At 41.1% G+C, this 18,498-nt stretch overlaps 3 protein-coding genes across 7 annotated transcripts in view; 1 reads left to right on the forward strand and 2 right to left on the reverse strand.

The window, feature by feature from the left end:
* The window catches only part of uba6 (ubiquitin like modifier activating enzyme 6), a 9,942-nt gene extending 2,978 nt beyond the window's left edge, over positions 1-6,964 (reverse strand). The window contains exons 1-25 of the mRNA XM_005741215.2: positions 6,909-6,964; positions 6,350-6,442; positions 6,116-6,210; positions 6,000-6,028; positions 5,788-5,882; positions 4,928-5,039; positions 4,322-4,402; positions 4,097-4,219; positions 3,799-3,922; positions 3,469-3,572; positions 3,286-3,348; positions 2,825-2,901; positions 2,637-2,703; positions 2,362-2,505; positions 2,106-2,252; positions 1,946-2,026; positions 1,780-1,857; positions 1,509-1,690; positions 1,186-1,291; positions 1,001-1,090; positions 802-882; positions 576-704; positions 413-464; positions 232-295; positions 77-153 (exon numbers count right to left, since the gene is read on the reverse strand). Coding sequence (XP_005741272.1) covers positions 77-153; positions 232-295; positions 413-464; positions 576-704; positions 802-882; positions 1,001-1,090; positions 1,186-1,291; positions 1,509-1,690; positions 1,780-1,857; positions 1,946-2,026; positions 2,106-2,252; positions 2,362-2,505; positions 2,637-2,703; positions 2,825-2,901; positions 3,286-3,348; positions 3,469-3,572; positions 3,799-3,922; positions 4,097-4,219; positions 4,322-4,402; positions 4,928-5,039; positions 5,788-5,882; positions 6,000-6,028; positions 6,116-6,210; positions 6,350-6,390 — 2,242 coding nt within the window. The 5' untranslated portion in view covers positions 6,391-6,442; positions 6,909-6,964. The remainder of the gene's footprint in view (positions 1-76; positions 154-231; positions 296-412; positions 465-575; positions 705-801; positions 883-1,000; positions 1,091-1,185; positions 1,292-1,508; positions 1,691-1,779; positions 1,858-1,945; positions 2,027-2,105; positions 2,253-2,361; positions 2,506-2,636; positions 2,704-2,824; positions 2,902-3,285; positions 3,349-3,468; positions 3,573-3,798; positions 3,923-4,096; positions 4,220-4,321; positions 4,403-4,927; positions 5,040-5,787; positions 5,883-5,999; positions 6,029-6,115; positions 6,211-6,349; positions 6,443-6,908) is intronic.
* A 3,338-nt stretch (positions 6,965-10,302) lies between these two features.
* grhprb (glyoxylate reductase/hydroxypyruvate reductase b) lies at positions 10,303-13,139 on the forward strand. The gene is made up of 9 exons (XM_005741171.1): positions 10,303-10,511; positions 10,937-11,070; positions 11,152-11,224; positions 11,386-11,502; positions 11,614-11,702; positions 11,803-11,907; positions 12,203-12,338; positions 12,720-12,850; positions 12,940-13,139. Exons 1-9 carry the CDS (start codon positions 10,339-10,341, stop codon positions 13,059-13,061), a joined length of 1,080 nt encoding a protein of 359 aa, XP_005741228.1. The 5' UTR covers positions 10,303-10,338; the 3' UTR covers positions 13,062-13,139.
* A 1,973-nt stretch (positions 13,140-15,112) lies between these two features.
* The window catches only part of zbtb5 (zinc finger and BTB domain containing 5), a 9,085-nt gene continuing 5,699 nt past the window's right edge, over positions 15,113-18,498 (reverse strand). For all 5 annotated transcript variants that reach the window (XM_005741172.2, XM_005741175.2, XM_013912916.1 and 2 more), the window contains one exon: positions 15,113-18,002. In XM_005741172.2, coding sequence (XP_005741229.1) covers positions 16,836-18,002 — 1,167 coding nt within the window. In that variant the 3' untranslated portion in view covers positions 15,113-16,835. The remainder of the gene's footprint in view (positions 18,003-18,498) is intronic.

Consider the following 18,498-nt stretch of genomic DNA (forward strand, 5'->3'; position numbering starts at 1 on the left):
AAAAACACAATCGCACAGTCAGTAAGTCATTACGTATGTGTGTTGTGTATGTGTGCGATTAGATTTAAATGCTTGCCACCCACCCTTTCTGAATAAGGGATGTTATAAATCCCTGCGAAGAGCCGGGCAGTGCTCACAATGAAAGCAAAGTGCCTGATGGGAACAGAGGAGAGTTTAAAAGCCAATATCTGAGTATATTTAGCTTATCGGTTAGCAGAAGGGCATACTTACAAAGAGTCTTTCAAGTCAAATTCAAGAGGTGTTGGTGGTCTTTTTGGAGACTGCCAAAACAAACCTGAGGAATTGGGAGATTTTTCACTAAATACTTTTACGTGCCATTAATAAATTAGCTATACCCGTTAATTTGCTTGACAACTTGATTCTGGTTTCCATCTGATTATTTAACACTTACTTCCATCTTTTAACCTTGTGTCCAGGGGGAAAGAGTGCAGCAGCTGTAGGGCCTACATGAAAACAGCAGTAAAGTGAAAAAACCGAAAAGAAAAAAAAAACCCCAAACAAAACATAATCGTAAACCACACAGCCCCTTCGATAGGAATGTGTATTTTCATTACCTTTCTCTTGAAATATTTCTCAAATTTCAGACGAGCAACAGCGACGCATTGTTCCCACTGAGTGGGCTGTCTGCTCAGCAGCTTTATGACCTGGAATGACCCTTCCAGACTTTCCCCTGCCTGCATCCTCTACACAGACAAACACACAATCAAAGTTGTTTTTATTGATTAAACAGCTGCACTGCTGGGGTGATTTTCATCAGTGAAAACTGCACTTGTGCCTTACCTGCAGCACCACCTCAGCCGAGGAATGGGTCTGCCAGAACGAGTTGTACATGGAGGGCTTGTGGACAAAGGCACTCTCAAACTAGAAAGCCAAAAATTTAAAAAATAAAATAAAAATTAGGAAGTACACTCAGACTTTCAAAACAATAATTTGCAGTGTGGAAAAAAAAAAATACTGTTGGGTCTTTCAGCTGCCTGACCTTATCTCTGGCCCACTGGATGGTGTGCTCTATAACAGAAGGAAAAGACTTGAGAGTGCAGAATGGGATCTCCTCTTCTGGGGGGTCCCTCTGGGAGGCAGAAGAAAAGCGATTTTAGGTTGGTGACGGGACTGCACATGTCCAGCACAGAAAACCAATAACATGAGCCTCTTCCACAGACTCACATGGCTATTGTAAGACTCTGTCAAGTTTGGCACAATGATTTCGGTGTGCCCTTTAGTTCCCATGGTGCCAGAGTCTAGGAGAGGCCTCTGATTGGATACACAGCGGCTGAAAATACATAAGTTACAAAAAGGAAAAACTCTTTTTAAATGAGAACAAATACTTTATTAAACTGCAACTTCTAGATTCATGTCATGACAATGGTAATCATGAGGTCAGGGGTCACAATAATCACACATGGATTCTGCTTCACTTTGGTTCATTGAACATCGAATACTGAAGTGAATGAAGTGAAGCTGTTCATCGTTACAATGTCTTCACCAACCTGTCCACATATCTCCGTGCCTCTACGTTGTCCAGCGCAGTGACCACTATGTTTAATGAAGAGTAGAATGAGTCATTGTAGATGTTCTCAGTAGCCGGACACACCTTGTTGAGGTGAGCTTCCACCTGTAGGTCTGGGTTTATATCATGAGTAGCCTCTGCTGCTGTGGTACTTTTGGGTTTCTAAAGCAGAGAGGAAACAGATGGCTTAAATGCAGCAATGCGCTGACCAAGCCCGAGCCTGACCGGTGCAGAAATGCACGTCTATTCACCTGTATATGATGTGGCCTGAAGAGAAACTGCCTGTTGAGGTTAGACTTTTCTATGAGGTCTGGGTCTGTGATGCACACCTGAGAAGTTAAATATGCAAATGAAATTCCAGTAAACTTTTCACAGTGAGGTAAAACTTAGGTAAATGCATAAAGAATAAATACCCACCTCCCCTGAGTTCTTGGCCAATCCAATTCCAAGCAGGGCAAAGTTTTTCAGCATCTCACAGCCTATTGCTCCACAGCCAACCTATAAAATAATTTATTTTGGGGTAAACTAGCATGATTCAATAAAAACCTTAAACACATTGAGAACTTCTAAATCTTACCATAAAGACCCTTAGCTTGTGTAGTTGTAAACACAGTGAGTCACCAATGCAAGCTCGTAATCCATCATATCGATCACCCCTAGGGGAAAACTCCTCAGCAGAAAGAGGCTGAAGTGGCTTGACTACCTCAATAGCGTCAAGATAAAACTAAAAATGCGATAAAACAAAACAAAACAAAACAGGATAATAAAACATTTTCTTTCAGGGTTGGAAAACGGTGAGCTATAAAACCACAGCTTCAAATTTAGTGACCTACCCATTGCTGCAGGGGTGCAAACTTCCCTGTGATGGCCTTAAGAACTTCCTGACTGGCTAAACCTCCAACAGCTGCTGCTAATGGAGGGAGAGCACCCCTTGCTGTCCTTGAAAGGCAGCGTACTAGCTCAGTATTCACAGAAGCCTGGGAGGAAGGAGTCACAGAGGAGAGGAAAAGAGAGTATAATGTTATCACACCAGTGTGCATGCAGTCATCTGTCAGACAATGAGTGGCTGCCTTTGCAGTGATGAAATGTGGAAAACAGTAAAGCTCACTTTGCTCTTGAGAGCTGCATTCACTTCCTCAGTCAGCTTTAGTAAAACCTCAGCATCCTGTAAACACCTGATGACATCAAAGAAAAGGCGCTCTTCAGTGCTTAGCAATCATATCGCACAGAGAAAGCAGAGCACAACATTAGACTGGAGGGTAAAAAGTACTGATCTGATATGGAAATTTTACTTACCCAGTGTTAGGAAGTCTACTGTGCTGCTCCTGGAAGGTGTCCAGTGCCAACATGCCAGCATGGATTTGAAGTGGGGCCTGAGAAGCAGATTTAAAACAGGACTGAAGAAATCGGCTTCTTAAACTCAAAGAAAAACAGGCATTTGTGAACTTGGCTAAGAAACACTGGGTCTACGTTAGTTTAACCTGTTTTGTAAACCTAGTTAAACATCAATGTGAAAGAAAGGGTATCTCTGCTCTGTACATGTTTCTATTGTTTAAACGTGAAGGCAGTATGTTTAAGCATGTGGGATACTGTCAGGAGAACCAACTGTGTAGCAAGAGAGCCATGGGAAAGTTTTGATCAGTTTCTAACTCACACTGTTCTTAGCCATGTGAGTCACGAAGCTGCAATAAAACGATGTTTAAATGTCACACTATTCCCCTCTGTAGGATATAAGTTTCTACCTAGTTTCCTCTTACCTCTGGTTTACTGAAGTCCGGAGTCAGGACCCGAGGTTCACACAGCTGTCGCTCTAATGTTTCCTGAAATAAATATTGTGAGTTATTGTTAGCATACACACAAGTGATGGTCATTTAAACATATCTGCATGATTTTAAATCATAACTGGACAACACTGTTAATATGAAAACTAGTCTACTTACAAATCTGTACATTTTAGGGGTTTTCACCATGACAAAGAAACCTCCATGTGTGTATGGTTGTAGCTGAGATGTGTCTCCTATTGCAAAGCTGTGAGAAGAAAGGACTATAACCCCACACACACACACACACACACACACACACACACACACACTTAATTAATATGAACATACATATAGAAAACAAGTCACCAAAGACATTGCCAGATACATTTTTGCATTTGCGTCCAGCAAAATAAATAAAAACACCAGTTTGAGTTTGTACAAATAATAACAATAATCTTGGAGACGCCGCTGTTATGCATTACAGTAATAAAATTGTAACCATAGTACCTGAAACCTGCCGAGATGTGCCGTTGAGCTCCACCATGCCACCGACCTCTCTGAAAACAACACTCTGCCCTGTCTGTAGGCCGTGGGGTTGGTTGTCCATGCAGGTTACCACCCCAGGATTATCCTAAAACAGTTTGCAGAAAAGTTCACCCAAAGTTCGCTCATTTACTGACTAAGCAGAAGATTAACAGGCAAACTTTACTGCAAATTGTAGGTGTTGAATTTTTTGAAGAAAAGCTGGAACAATTTATTTATCTGTCATTTTTTATTTTTTGTGGGGTGTGGTCGGGGGGAATACCTGAGTGATACTTTGAATGAAAACCTCCTTGGGCTCCTCTCCTGTGGGGTCGAACACCTCAAACTCTTCTCCAAAATCACAAAACACTCGTGCACAGATACCGTACACGTCACAGCTGATGAACTGAAGCAATACACACGCAACAGTTTTGGTTAATATTTACCCATCTGTGAGCTCTCGCAGTGCAACTGTAATGCATAAGCACAACAAGGAGAGCAGACTTACTCTGATAGGGGGTTGTTGTGAGTGGCAGAACTCATTTACTCTCTTCTGTAGGCTCAATCTGGCCTCAGTCAAAATCACACACTAGAGGAGGAAGCAGAGCAGACACTAAACATTACCTGGAGTCCATAGCAGACTATGCGGTAGAGAAGAAAAGCAGTTACGTACAAGCATTTTATTTGAAATTGAATGCCAGTTGGTGGCCAAATACATGATCGATATAAAAACGAGATCAACCCTTCGCGACTTGCTGTGCCGTTATGAAATGCCGACCTTTAGGTTCAACATTCCTTCAGACCAGGGGAGAAACATAACTAGAACATCTGTAAGAGGCAGCTGTGAAGTGAATCACACTGCTGGAGTAGCTTCATGAGTTTTATTGACATTCAGAAATGTTTCTCTATGATGAAATCTTTCTATTGGAAACTCTTGTTAAGCCACATTGGTCTTCAGGGAAGGGGCGGGTGTCTTCATACTTCTCTACACCTCATATTTTTAATCACTAGGGGGTTTCTGAGGGCGTGGGAGCAACCTATTTAAAAAAAAAAATGTCTGTCCTACTAACCATGGGTTAGCTTACAACCCGGAGTCTGAAAGGTAATGACTTACCTGGTACCTTCTGAGAAAACCGAGATCAGTGTTGTCGTCAAGAGCAGAGAAAGACATGTCAACGTGGACATAAGGGTTCAACTCTGCAACGTGAGGGCACACTGCCTCCACCCTGTGGGAGAAACACAAGGGAGTGGGTAAACATGAGAAAGTATCTGAGTAAGGATGCACCAGTCTCAATGTTTATACTACCTATCACTCTGATACCTACTCAGAGCTGTATCAGGTACGCACTGGTCAATCACAATTATATTCAGTTAAACTGAACTAAAATGTTATTCTTTATTTGGTACATTAGCACAACATGAAACTAACAAGAAAGGATCGTCACTTTGGTGGCTTTCACTGTTTGTGACCTAATTGTGATTTAACAGAAACCAAACAGTGATCAGCTGAGCTGATGACAACAGCAGACAATGGTGCTGTCCCTGTCAGTGTCACCATTTCTGTATCGTTGTGTAGTTTCCACAATTACAGACCGCACTAATCAAGTTGTAAAGTTTTTACAACTGCACAACTTGATTAGTGCAGTCCGTAATTATCTTGTGCAAGCAAGGAGGGTATGGTTAAACAGACATACACAGTAACAAAGGGGAGCAGCAATAGCTTAAATGTATCAATTCAATTTAAGCACAGACCAAGATGAAAGGAAACAAGTTCAAATTAATTAGGTTTTGATCTTGTTATTTTGTCATTTTAATAATGACTGTTTCACATAAAAAGAGAATGGTTTGCAATGTATTTATTCAGCAATATTATCAGCCCGCTCCTTTAAGGCATCTTCATGAGGAATGAATAAGCTACAATGGTGCATGCCTATTTAAGAGCGCAAGGAGAGTCCTGCCCGTGGGGTTCATTACCTCCTCCTCTGGCTCAAAACATCCTCTTTGCGGATAAAGAAGTTGGAGCCAAGATCCCAGGTCTCACACTGTTTTGTGTCATGAAGCGTGACTGCCTGTACACACAGAGGACAAACAGGACAATAGGTTCGAACAATTATGACTACAAGACCTTTGGACTTGCAAGATGCTGAGAATGACACATTGCTGTAATATTAAGAGAGCGCGCCTACCTTTACACCAGCCAGGACAATATTTTTTGCTGCGAAACCAAACCCAAAAGATTTAGAGTCATGTTAGAGTTCCTTGCATGGCTCATACAAACACCAAACCATTAAATATTGCCTACCTATCTCTACTCCCAGTCCTCCCATTCCACTGAGAAAGACTGAGGACTGGGCCATCTGGTGCATGGCACTGTCTCCAAGCACATATCGCTGGCGGCTAAAGAGTGAGAGAGAGAGATGAAGAGTCACTGTGAAGGAATGTGCTAGAAGGACGAATGGAAACACCACGAACAATAACGGCGCTGGTTGTAATATAAACCATTAAAAAGGCAAATTATAAGGATGGTGAGGCTTGCCTGTAAAGAGAGTCGTCAATCTCCATCGAGTCTGTAGCCATGGTGGGAGGGGAAGGGGGGGGAGAGCAAGTGCCTCAAAGATAGAGATGCTTCCTGTTAAAAATATAAATAGAGTAATTAACCTTGTCTGATTGAGCGATATAGATTTAAAACCAACGCCCTGCTGTTAATGAGCCGCACAGCTAACTAACTGTTGATGCCAGTTAGCTGTCAGCAACATGGTTGACCCCACCGAGCTGAGCTGACCTGAACTGAATTAACCAAGCGGCTTAAAAAAAGCCCGACATTAAAGGGGTTAATACACGTGCCTTAGTAAAGCTAGATGACTTATGAAGTTGCCGAAGCTCAACGCTAGCGGCTACAGCTAGCTAATGCTGCTGCCCGGTGCCGGTTACGGAGACACTTCTCATAAACTCATTAAAAGTGGCGACACAAACACGAGGCTACAAATAACTCCAGGGAGTAGACAAATGTTTAAGGAATAGTTGTTTCTATCAAGCAATATGTAAACACTGCTATAAATGTACTTAAAATTAGTCAGAATATCACACGCAGGTACCTGTCAGTAAGCCCAGCGAGCTGCAGCGAATGAATGGCTGTGACTGGTTAAAAAACTTGGAGTGTTTCCGGGTTAACGCACTCACGTGGCCAACGTCAACCAATCATTTCACGGAAACTTCTAGGACTATATTTGTGAATAAACGTTACTTATTTTGTGTTGTTGATAAAATAACACACATTTATGTTGATTTACTAGATTTCGGGTGACATTTTTCTAAAGAATAAAATTTCACCATTTTGTTTTCAGAGGTGTAATCTTGAGTTACCACCCATTTCTTTTTGCTTGCTTTTTAAAAAACCTAACACTGATCTATGACTCATTCAATAGCTAAAAGGCACCAAATTCAAGGATCTAAACGTAACAGACAACTTAGAAAAATAACAATTTTAAATGGAATCTTTAGACACTTTGTTACAAGCAGAACCCCCTCCCCCCTTCTCCCCCACAAAAACACAGGATTTATTTGCTGAAAACTTGGCATATCTGAACATGTTGTGCAGTGTGTCTTTAATAATATTGAAGAAACTGAGAAGTGGGAAAAAAACAAAATAAGTAAATTAAATTAACAATTTTTTAAAAAATAAAACAGGTAAAGCATCTAACAAACATCTGACACAGGTCCTGAGAGATGCTTCTGACTCTTGATTTAATAAATCTACTGTTCACTGTTTCAGTGGCTGTTACAGTTTTTTCTGAATGCTTAAACCCTAACTGTGATTCCTGTAGCACAATCTCTAAAACTATTCAGACTTATAGCAAAACCACTCACTGAGTTTGCAAAACTAAAAGCACAAAAACTGCTTTGCACTCAGTTTGCAATTTTGTAACACACACTTTGCAAAACCGTAGGCACAATTCACTGCACAACACTCAATTACCAAATTTCCAACACACTCCTAGCAAAAGTATACACATGTATGGCTATCATTAACACTAATTTGCCAACTGTCTGGCACACTTTCACATGTGAAAACTTTTTTAGATAATTAGTTCACTTTGCAATCAGCCTAAGCACTATAATACAGGTAAGCTGTGTGTGCGGAGTACAATGGAGGGAGCAGAAAGAGTGAGAAGTAGAGGAGGCCGAGGAAGAGGACGTGGAGGTGGAGGTGAAGAAGTAGGATGAAGAGGACGACAAGGACAAGGAGGAGCAAGAGGAAGACGAGGAGGGGGGAGAGGAAGGGTAGGAAGAGTAAGAAATAGAATTGCTGATGACATCAGAGCTACAATAGTGGACCATGTAATCAACCGTGGAATGACCCTGAGGGAAGTTGGCCAACGGGTCCAGCCTAACTCGAGCCGCTACACTGTAGCAAGTACCATAAGGACATTTTGAAATGAGAATCGGTTAGTACAGTCACTTTGCACAAAGATTTGTAGCACTGCCGTATGCCAATGAGAAACACACCAATACCATTGATGTAAAAATATTGAAATTGTTACTTTACAGAATTGCTGGACGAGCAGATGCTGGGGCAGAGGAAGCATGTTCACTGCAGACCAAGTAACCCATATAGTTATTATGGCGATTGCAAATAATCCTATACTTGGAAATAAACACTTGTGTTTGTTTTGATGTGTTTGAATAAACAGCAGTACTTGAAGTTTGGATCCCTCTATGCTTATGGATCTATGAGCTCAAACTGACATAGCCTACCTTGTGCACAGAGAAAGCAAAAGCCAGATGTGTTTTGCATTCATACCATCAGTGTGCAGTTGGCGCATTGTGTGCTTAGTAGATGATGGCTTGTGTGTACTGTTTGATACGGAAACACCATTTTTACAAAGGTGTGAGGAGTTAATCTAGCTGTGTTTGCTTTTGCAAGAGAACTACAATGTTTTGATTATTGGGTGACAGGTTTTCTTATCTGTGTGAAGAGTTTTGCAAAATTAGCCAATAGTTACAAAAAATGTGCCTAAGCAATCAGAAAAAACTGTAAGAAGCCAGTCTTAAGGAGGGGAAGCAGGGAGAAAAGCTCATCAGTATGTGCAGAAGAGGTCGGAAGAGAGGTAGAACAGTTAGTGTCTAAGTCAGTGTTTACAAATGATAAGTGATGGTCTGTAAAACACAGTGGAGACTCTGTCATGGTTTCAATCTGCACTTCAGACAGTTGTGTTGGGGATTTTGTCAAAACAAATTGAATTATCAACACACATTTTGAACAACTACCAACAGAAAAGCTCATGATTGGCAATGGCTAATGCAGTAAAAGCATACCTGGTTAGAAAAACACACACTATCAGTCATGGACTGGCCTCCTCAGAGTCCGGACCACAACATTACCAAAGCACTGTGGGATCATGTTGACAGAGAAGGGAAGAAAAGGAAGTCAACATTCAAAGAAGAGCTTTAAATGTCCTACAAGAAGCATGGAGAACTATTCCTGAAGACTACACAATTAAAGAAATAAAGGTTAAGAGTGTCCAGGCTGTGTTAAAGAATAAATAACACACTGTTCTACCAATAATACTAAGTACTGACTTCCGAGCTCATTAGAATTGTACAAACTCTATTTTTTCCCCTTATATACTGTATTTCTATGTGTGTTTGCACATGCTTCAATAAGTTGCTGAGTCTATTTCGCGTTTTCCTATAAAAATATAAAGTGATTAAGAGTGTCTTAAGACTTTTCACCGTATAGATGTATATTGTATATGTGAATATGGTGACAACAATGCATTCTATTCATAAAAGAAAAAGATAGCACAAAAGTAATACCGGTAACACAATAATGATTTTAAGGTCCATCCAACTGAAAGCAGGACAGAAACAGCAGAAACATGTCAGAAAATATTACCTCATCTTAAATCAACCTTGTCGATGATGAGTCTGCGTTATCGCTTTGGATTTGAGGTGTGACAATACCTCCTCCAGCCATTACGGGTTAGGGGTATTTTATTTTTCAGTTTTAGAAAAAATAAGCAATCAACCAAGCAACAACTTTTCTATTTTCATGACAACGCAGGCAGGCTCGTGTTGGAAAAAGCCAGATATAAAAACTGGTCGCAACCAGTGAAAGCAGAAGATAAAAAACAATGTTCAGGTCCCCCCCCCCTCATTTAAAGAAACAAAGTTCACCAGCTAAGTGAAACATTTACACCACAACTCGATGGAAAACACAATTCTGGTACTGTCTTTGTCACAGCAGGTAGTTATGCTTGTGCCTCTAGTAACCATAATCAGAGACAAAATTGGACCGATTTTTGCTTCTTTTTTGGGGGGGGGGGGCTAGGGATAAGTACCTCTAACCTTCAGACCTTCAGACTATGCAATGGCCTTCAGACTCCCGCCCTTTTATCATATTGGTTAGTTCACAAAGGAGCCTCCCCCTTGATCTGCAGCCAGAATCACACACAAATCCCACAACAGTCTCCAGAGTCTACTCATCCTACACTGTGGACACTCTGCCCACGCACTTACGCTGCAATGTGGTGCAGTCGCATGGCACTCCGTCGGCTCCAGAAGATCGCCGTTACTCCTTTGAACATTACCGGGGGTCTAACAAGCAACATCCAGAGGGAGATGTCAACCCTACGTCGTGTCTACGTCACACGACAGATCCCACCTGAGGGCCTGAAGATCCTCCGCAAATCCGGACAGTGAGTATTTTTTTTGTATCCTGTTATGTCACTTAAAATAACAAATTTTTTTAGCATTTTTATGTAACTACGCGATGTGTGCCGCAGGAGATTTGACAGTGATCACTTTAAGCAGTTTGAATGTCTGGTCTGAGGTTCATCATTTACTTTGAACAAACATGACTGCTAATGTTTGCCTTAAGGTCTCGTCAAATAAAGCACATAGTCTAAAGGGTATTCCCTGAGAAAGAGAACTGCACAAATGTTTCACTGCACCTTAAAATCCCAGGATTTCTATGAAAAGCACTTTGAGATCATGTATCTCTAAGAAGAACCATTATCTGTATATAAATGTGAAACCTGTGCTCATGCATTTGGGATTTTTTTGTTTTTTTCAAAACTGGATTTGATTTAAATCTTCAGTCATGTGATTTCTGTTTCCCTAGGGTGCAGTTTGAGCTGTGGGACTCAGATGACATACCGGTGCCCAGGAAGGAGCTCCTTCAGAAGGTCAAAGGTGTAGATGGTCTGCTTTGCACGCTGACAGAAAAAATTGATGCGGAACTGTTGGACGCTGCAGGTCTGCCCTTTGCCTTTGACAAATAACCTAAATGCAACAAACAGCCTTGCATGTCTTTATATGTGTGATGTATTCCTGCAGGTCCAAACCTGAAGGTCCTCAGTACAATGTCAGTGGGATTCGATCATCTGTCTTTGGATGAGCTGAAGAAACGGTGAGTTCCCTCTTTCTGTTTTATTTTATTGTAACACGTGTGAATGCCGTTCATGGCTCTACTGAGAGTGATCTTCCCTTTATGAAAAAAGGTTCTTAACATGCAAACAGGCAGTGAAATATTCATGTAACGTTGTATGCAATGTTTATGTTCCCCTACAGAGGAATCCGTATAGGTTATACCCCTGAAGTCCTGACAGATGCTGTTGCTGAGTTGACAGTAGCTCTGCTGCTTGCGACCTCCAGGAGGCTCATAGAGGCCACACATGAGGCCAAGACGTACTGTCATATACAAAATAAGATCACACATGTGTGGAAAACTTACTAAAACATACATGCAAAAATGCAAACTGTGCAAAGCAAATTCTCTCTTTCTCTCACTGATGCCAGTGGCGGCTGGGGCACGTGGAGAACGCTGTGGCTGTGTGGTTATGAGCTGGCCAACAGCACTGTCGGTATTCTCGGACTAGGCAGGATCGGTAAGCAGCACGTCACTAAGACAACCTTTACATCAGCGTATCGTCAAACTGCCATTTCTGTCAGTTATGAGCTTTTTACAGTGTGTGATTGTACTCAAAGGTGTGGCCATTGCTGAGCGTCTGGCACCTTTCAAAGTAAGGAAGTTTATCTACACAGATGTGGCCCCCAGGCCTGAGTTGGCGAGTGCCATCAATGCAGAATATGGTAAGGAAGACCCAGCAAGGACGTTACTCTATGATATGTGGACAAAAGATCCCCTGTCAACAGGGCAGATGAGAGGCAGGTTTAAGGGGCTAGTCAAAAGATAAGGCTACTTAAAACCTTTTGACTTTTTATAAGTCTTTCTTGAAGTCCTAAGAGCCATCCACAAACCTAATATGATAAAAGTGATATTAGTGCATCTAGTTTAGTTTTCATCTGATTCCTACCAGCTAAAAAGGTTTGTTTTATTTTAGTTTTCAGTTTATTTTTAATAACCTTGCACTGTATCTTGTTCTAGTCTCTTTTGATGAGCTGGCAAAGCAGTCAGATTTCCTGGCTGTGTGCTGTGCTCTAACACCAGAGACAAAGGAGATCTGCAATAAGAACCTCTTCTCCAAGATGAAAAAGACTTCCATCTTCATCAACACGAGCAGGTATCCCTACCTGATACATGCATGACCAAAGACCCCAAGAGTGGTCTGTGAGTGTTGTGCTCATTAATTACTGATTAACCTGATGTTTAACAGGTTATTTTCCTTCACTGAACCCCATTTAATACACAAAATGCAAGGTAGCGGTTTTAAGAAATGACCATTGTGTTTCCTCAAATCCAAATATTCATATTTGAGATATTAGAATTGCTCGCAGTTTCACAAAATGACCTCCACAGTTGACTAGTTCACTCACAGGAAATTAGAATGACTAATCATTTAACTTCTCGGTGACTTGCATCTGGAGAAATGGATATGTACTGTAGGCAATCAGCAGAGAGGATTCTGCCCTTTGAGTCTATAACTGACTTTGCTGTTGTGCAGAGGCGGGGTGGTGAACCAGGAAGACTTGTATGAAGCTCTGTCCACAGGGCAGATCGCAGGAGCTGGATTAGATGTCACTGTTCCTGAGCCGCTGCCAACCAACCACCCACTGTTTACGCTCAAAAACTGTGGTGGGCATTCTGCTACTTTGAACAGCTTTTGAAATCACACTTGGTCCTCTCTGCCTATCATTAGGTTTTAATATTTTCTCTTCCTGCAGTGATTCTACCCCATATTGCGAGTGCCTCCTATACTACCCGTGATGCTATGTCTTCCCTGGCGGCAAACAACCTCCTCCTGGGCCTGCGAGGGCAGCCGATGATCAAAGAGCTCAAGCTTTAAGAAGAAACAGCTTCCACTCTGAAAAAATGATCAAATAGTGGATGATTAGTTCTACTTACTGTTCAAAATATATTTTGCTGACTGAAGTAAATCCTTGCAGCGTTGCAACTGTCTCCTTTTTCTTTAGTCTTCAGTTTCACATTTTTTTAGTTTGGGATTCTAGAGTGCTGTGAAAAAGTTTTTGCCCCCTTTCTGATTTTCATATTATATGGAAAAAAAGTGATTCAAACCTAGCAGGCGCTGGGTGAAGAAGTGATTGCTCCTATAAACCTACTGGTTTCCCACACTTTGGCAGCAAGAACTGCAAAAAGATTTTTACTCATCTCTGTGGAGGAATTTCGGCTCACTCCTCTTTGCAGAATTGTTATATTTCAGCCACATTGGAGGGTTGGCGCATGAACAACCTGGTTCAGATCATTGTACTGCTGCACAACTGAAGCGTGGGGAAAAGCTGATGGCCGGACATTCTCCTTCAGGATTCAGGATCAAGCCTAAGAAATGGCTCTGTAACTCTTTCCACTCTGATAGGTGTCAGTGACATTGCTTCTCAGCTGCTTGTTGCGTTGCTTTTTGAGAACTTTTAGCCTAGTTAGCTTTGTCAGACAGCTTCCCCAAAAGTGTGGTTAATCACAGTTATCTCTTAATTTAACAAACAAAAAACAATTTTGTATTTACTCAGGTTATTTTGTCTTATGTTAGAATTAGTTTGATGATCTAACACACGTGTGATAAATATTTAAAAATACGAAATTAGGAAGGGGGCCAAGGCTTTTTCACAGCACTGTATATGATAAGAAAGTTGCACACAAACTGAATTTCATAGCATTTTTATTCAGCCTATACAACACCTGAACATACTATACAATCTTCAAAGTCCTCAACAGTAAAGAGACAAACATTTAGCCACCTCATTGTTACACTACGGACGTTATACAGAAAAAAACAAACTAACATCCCCCCAAACCTTTCAATTTTGGCATATCAATAAAAGCTCGGCTTTACAAGCTAGAGGGCATAAGGCAGTGACTTTAATAATCAATTCAGACTTTTATACACATTTCTTTCTAAGAAATCAAACATCTTCATACAGAGGGTAGTTCAGTCAGTGCAGTTTTAATAATAATTTAATAATTAATACAACAGCTGTAGAAGACATCACCTAACCTGCTTGTGTGACATGTAAACAGTCAAACCTTTGCCTGATCCCATATCTACCTTTGTATTTTTCAAAAGCCTGCTACAGCTACCTCACTTCATGACGAGAGAAGAAGCTGAATGTAAGTGAGAGTCAGAGCAACAGACTAAATTTTAGTCAGATTAAAGACTAAACCGTCACTGGTCATTTAAATGACTTTAATAGAGTTCTGAATTAAATTTACAGGGAAAATAACTTTAAATAACTTTTTTTTTCCTTTTTAAAAAGTGTCATTTTGTAAAGGGCTAACAGTGTGATGACTCTACAGTACAATAAGGTGCCAACTAGGATTGAAAGCAATGATCCTGTCTCACTGACAGCTCAAGTGTCACAATACACCAATCATTAAAGTATACAAAAAGCAAACATGTTAATTAATGTGTGATTTTTTTCCATTCCAGTTCACTAAAACAGAACTCTACAACACAGCATGAACACTGTTTCAAAAAACATACTGCCATCCAGAGGCTGTTTTTCAACCTGCAGGATGTCTGCTAGCAGAAAACCTTCATGTGATATTATTTTTGTAAATCCTGTCTATATTTTTTTTAAGCGTACACATCCTCAGCTGTAACATAGTTGTCTTGTAACTTACAGCATTCCCCAACATTTATCAAGTTACATTAAAATACAACTACATAAAACACAAAATTTCTTGTAATTAACAAAAAATGAAAACATTAAAATCTTGTTTTTTAAAATTACTTTCTCCATGTGAAATATTCCTTTAGTGATGTTACATTTTTCTAGACTAGTGGAACTTTGTTTTCATTTCCAGCACAACAGAATAACAAAGGAAGAAGGAAGATCATAAGAGCTGGGTGAGCCGGATGGTTGGATTACAATGAAGATGTCGTCACATAGTTCAACGTTCCAGTAAACATTATTAGCTGTAAAAAAAAGACTGATTTGTCTCAGTGTTTTTGTATCAGGCGCAACATTATATGTAAAGAGACACGTATAAAGCACTCATATCAAGTACAGTAGCAAACAGACACGCAATGTTTACATCTTTAGGAGTTGTTTTGTCTCCTCTCCAAAAGACTTACCAGAAATGTGCAATACAGTATTTACATGTCTAAATATTTTTTTCCCTCCAACACATGCTGAACTCGTCACTGAAACTTCGCCGTTCTTTCAATAAACGCACAACACCGAGGAGCTATGGCTGAAAGTCATGTAGTGCCATATCTTTTACAATCACAGTACACTGTTTTATGAAATTAGACAGAAAAATGCTTTTGTTTTTTTAAACCTTTCTCCTGATTGCCGTAATAGTTTTACTTCAGTAAACAATGAAACTTCACTCTAAGGTAAACAGTTGTGGTGGAAGGGTAATCAGGCTAATTCATAATTTTCCCCCTACAAGTATAAATGTTTTAAAGTGAGGCTGTTACTCTTGCAGACATATGCCACATGAAGGCCTCCATGAGTACATTTTGAATTATTTGGCCTTTAACCAAAAATATTTTCAACATTAAAATGAGCTCAGCAACAAACTGAAAATCAACCACAGACGACGATCATGTCACGTTAATTTGACTTGAATTAGTCCACTGCTCGATTCCTCATGATGACTATTAATTAACAAAGTACTGATGACATTTCACCGCATGACAGAATAAAAACACTGTTACAACACTACATACTCTGTCGCCTTCTCAGCTGGTTAAACTGTTAAAATGCTACAGATTTCAGCATTACCCAGGTCTCTCCCACACACTGGATTATCTCCACCGTTTTTGCTTGCATCTAATAAACCATTAGATTTTAGCACTTACACGCATAATGGCGACCAACGTGGATGAATGTGAATGGATGTGACTGCCCGTGCACAGAACAAGGCACAGTCAATAATGTCAGCTGCTACATGTTTTTACAATTATGCACTGAATATGAATTTAAATACAATATTTTACATGATGTCAGTCTTTAGTGCTGATGTTGCACAGCTGCCTCTGAGTGTTGCAATGACTGAATCTAATTTAATTCCAAGTGTACCACTAACAATGAATCGCCACTAAAGGATCACCTCATGCTCATCTTGAAGTTTCATAATGGGAGTTCACAAACCAAAGGGTGATGTCACAGCAGCTATGTCCATCTTTTATGCTGTGTTATGCTCACAAAATTGTTAAAATATGTTTTTTTCCTTTTTTAATTTTCATATATTGGCCATTATCAATGCCAAATGGTAATTTGCTGATATATCGGCCTGCAGACAAATCAGTCAGGCTCTAATACAGTAAAGTTTAAAGGGTGCACTTTGACACTTTGCAATTAATTAACATAAATAAATATGCTAATTTTGCATGTCCTACATCCCTAAAATCTTTCTATGGGGTTAATTTTTTAACAGAAACTTTATCAACTGGTCCTGGAGAAGATCACGTTATATATTTATATTAAGTTACATTTTCATCCCCATCTTTGGTCTGTGATCAGGATCAGTTAGTTTAGACAGAGCGGATAACAAAACTGGCCGTTCAGTCAGAGCTTCAGAAACATTTTTATAACAGCTTTGTGACTTTAAAGGCAGCTACACTGATTCCTAGTGTTTTAATCTCCACACTCTGCTCCTACAGCAAGCCATTGGACATGTTACTGTTCTGCCAGCGCAGACAGGTGGTCTTGGAATGCTTGTATAGGTGTGACGACTGGCTGAAGCGTTTTCCACACTTCAGACATGCGTAGGGTTTCTCTCCCGTGTGGACACGGATGTGTTTCTTGCAGTCAGTCAGGGTGAGGAAGGTTTTGCAGCAGATTTTGCAGGCGTATTTTCGTGCCCCTTCAACCACTAGGACATTGTGCTCTGAGAGAGCCTTTTTGCACTTGGACAGAACGTCTGCTGAGGCCCGGGTGAGCTGAGGGGGGAGGGAGGTGGGCCTGTTGCCACTCATCTCATACCCCCCGTTCTCATTGAGGAGCAGGGGACCCGCTAGACTTGAGGAAGAAGAGGCAGCATCCTGAAGAATCCCCCCGACTGCCTCTTCTCCTCCCATGCCAGTGGTCATTTTTGGAGCAATGCGTCTGTAGCCTGGATAACTCAGACCTGTGCCGCTGGCTCCTCCTGTCTCTCTTGAGGGCCGTCCCAGTGAATGAAGCCCCAAACTTGAGCGCTGGAATTCTAAATCAAAAGGATCCACTCCTCCACGTCCTCCTCTTGAATTTCCCCCATTTCCTCTGGGGCTTCCTAAACCATCATGCAGGGGGCGGAGGAACAGAGAATCGGCTTGCAGATTATCTCCAAAACTGCTTCTACTCTCACCACTGAGTGGGCCTGATTGCAAAAGAGAGGAAGAAGCAGAGCTCGAAGTCCCAGCAGCTTCCTGCCTCAGCAGAAAGCGATGTGCTACTGCATCCCCAGTTGTTGTGTTCGGAAGGTCGTCCTCTCCAGCAACCATCCCCGAGCTGCCAGTCGCAAAATCCTTTTGGCTGAGGAAGCTGGAAATGCTGAAACCAGGTTTGCCACTCAGTCCATTATTACACCCAAAACCTCCGTTCGCACCTCCTCCTCCTATACTGCCCTTGAGGATGAGCTGAGAGCTGGGCTGGAGAAGAGAGTCGGAGCTGGGCTGGGGTTCAGAAGTGAAGCTGCGGTCGCTGCTTTCTGGGCTCAGCTCCACCTTCTCTTCGTCCTCCTGGCACCCAGGCTCGGGGCGATCACTGCCTTCGGCCTGCGATGTGACGTCGCTAATTTCATCAGCTGGCTCGGGCGAACTTAGCGGCTCACGTTTAACAACCACCTAAGAAAAGCAAGAAAAGGAAAGAAATGTTTCATCTAAGGCCAAGGGAGATAAGACCTCAAATTTTAATGTAAGAATTAATATTCACAACACTGGCTAAAGGTCTCACAGTTGGACAGAATTTTATTGTGGAAAGACTTCTCACAGAAACCTCAGAGCCAGCTCCCAAATGGGTAACACCAGATGCTCTAAAATAATCTCTTGAACAAGCCTGCTTTGCCTTACTAAGACGTTTTATTTTTTCTAGCATGTCCTTTCGAAATAAAGAATTAACATCCAACCATTTCCCCATTCTTCTGTCACAGTGCGTTGCTACTTTGTTGACCTGTGTCGTCTTAGCAGCTGTAACAGTAATTTGCAGGTTCAGGGTGGATTAAGCCATGGTGATAAATTCCTCTACAGGGAGTGCAGAATTATTAGGCAAGTTGTATTTTTGAGGAATAATTTTATTATTGAACAACAACCATGTTCTCAATGAACCCAAAAAACTCATTAA

This window comes from Pundamilia nyererei, unplaced genomic scaffold, assembly GCF_000239375.1.
Source record: "Pundamilia nyererei isolate P.nyererei 1_Seehausen unplaced genomic scaffold, PunNye1.0 scaffold00107, whole genome shotgun sequence".
NCBI lineage: Eukaryota > Metazoa > Chordata > Actinopteri > Cichliformes > Cichlidae > Pundamilia > Pundamilia nyererei.

Coding starts and splice junctions, on each gene's coding strand:
- grhprb (XM_005741171.1), top strand. CDS start 10,339: ATGTGGTGCAGTCGCATGGCACTCCGTCGGCTCCAGAAGATCGCCGTT. Junction 11,908..12,202: donor TGCCATCAATGCAGAATATG/GTAAGGAAGACC, acceptor ATCTTGTTCTAG/TCTCTTTTGATGAGCTGGCA. Junction 12,339..12,719: donor ATCTTCATCAACACGAGCAG/GTATCCCTACCT, acceptor GCTGTTGTGCAG/AGGCGGGGTGGTGAACCAGG.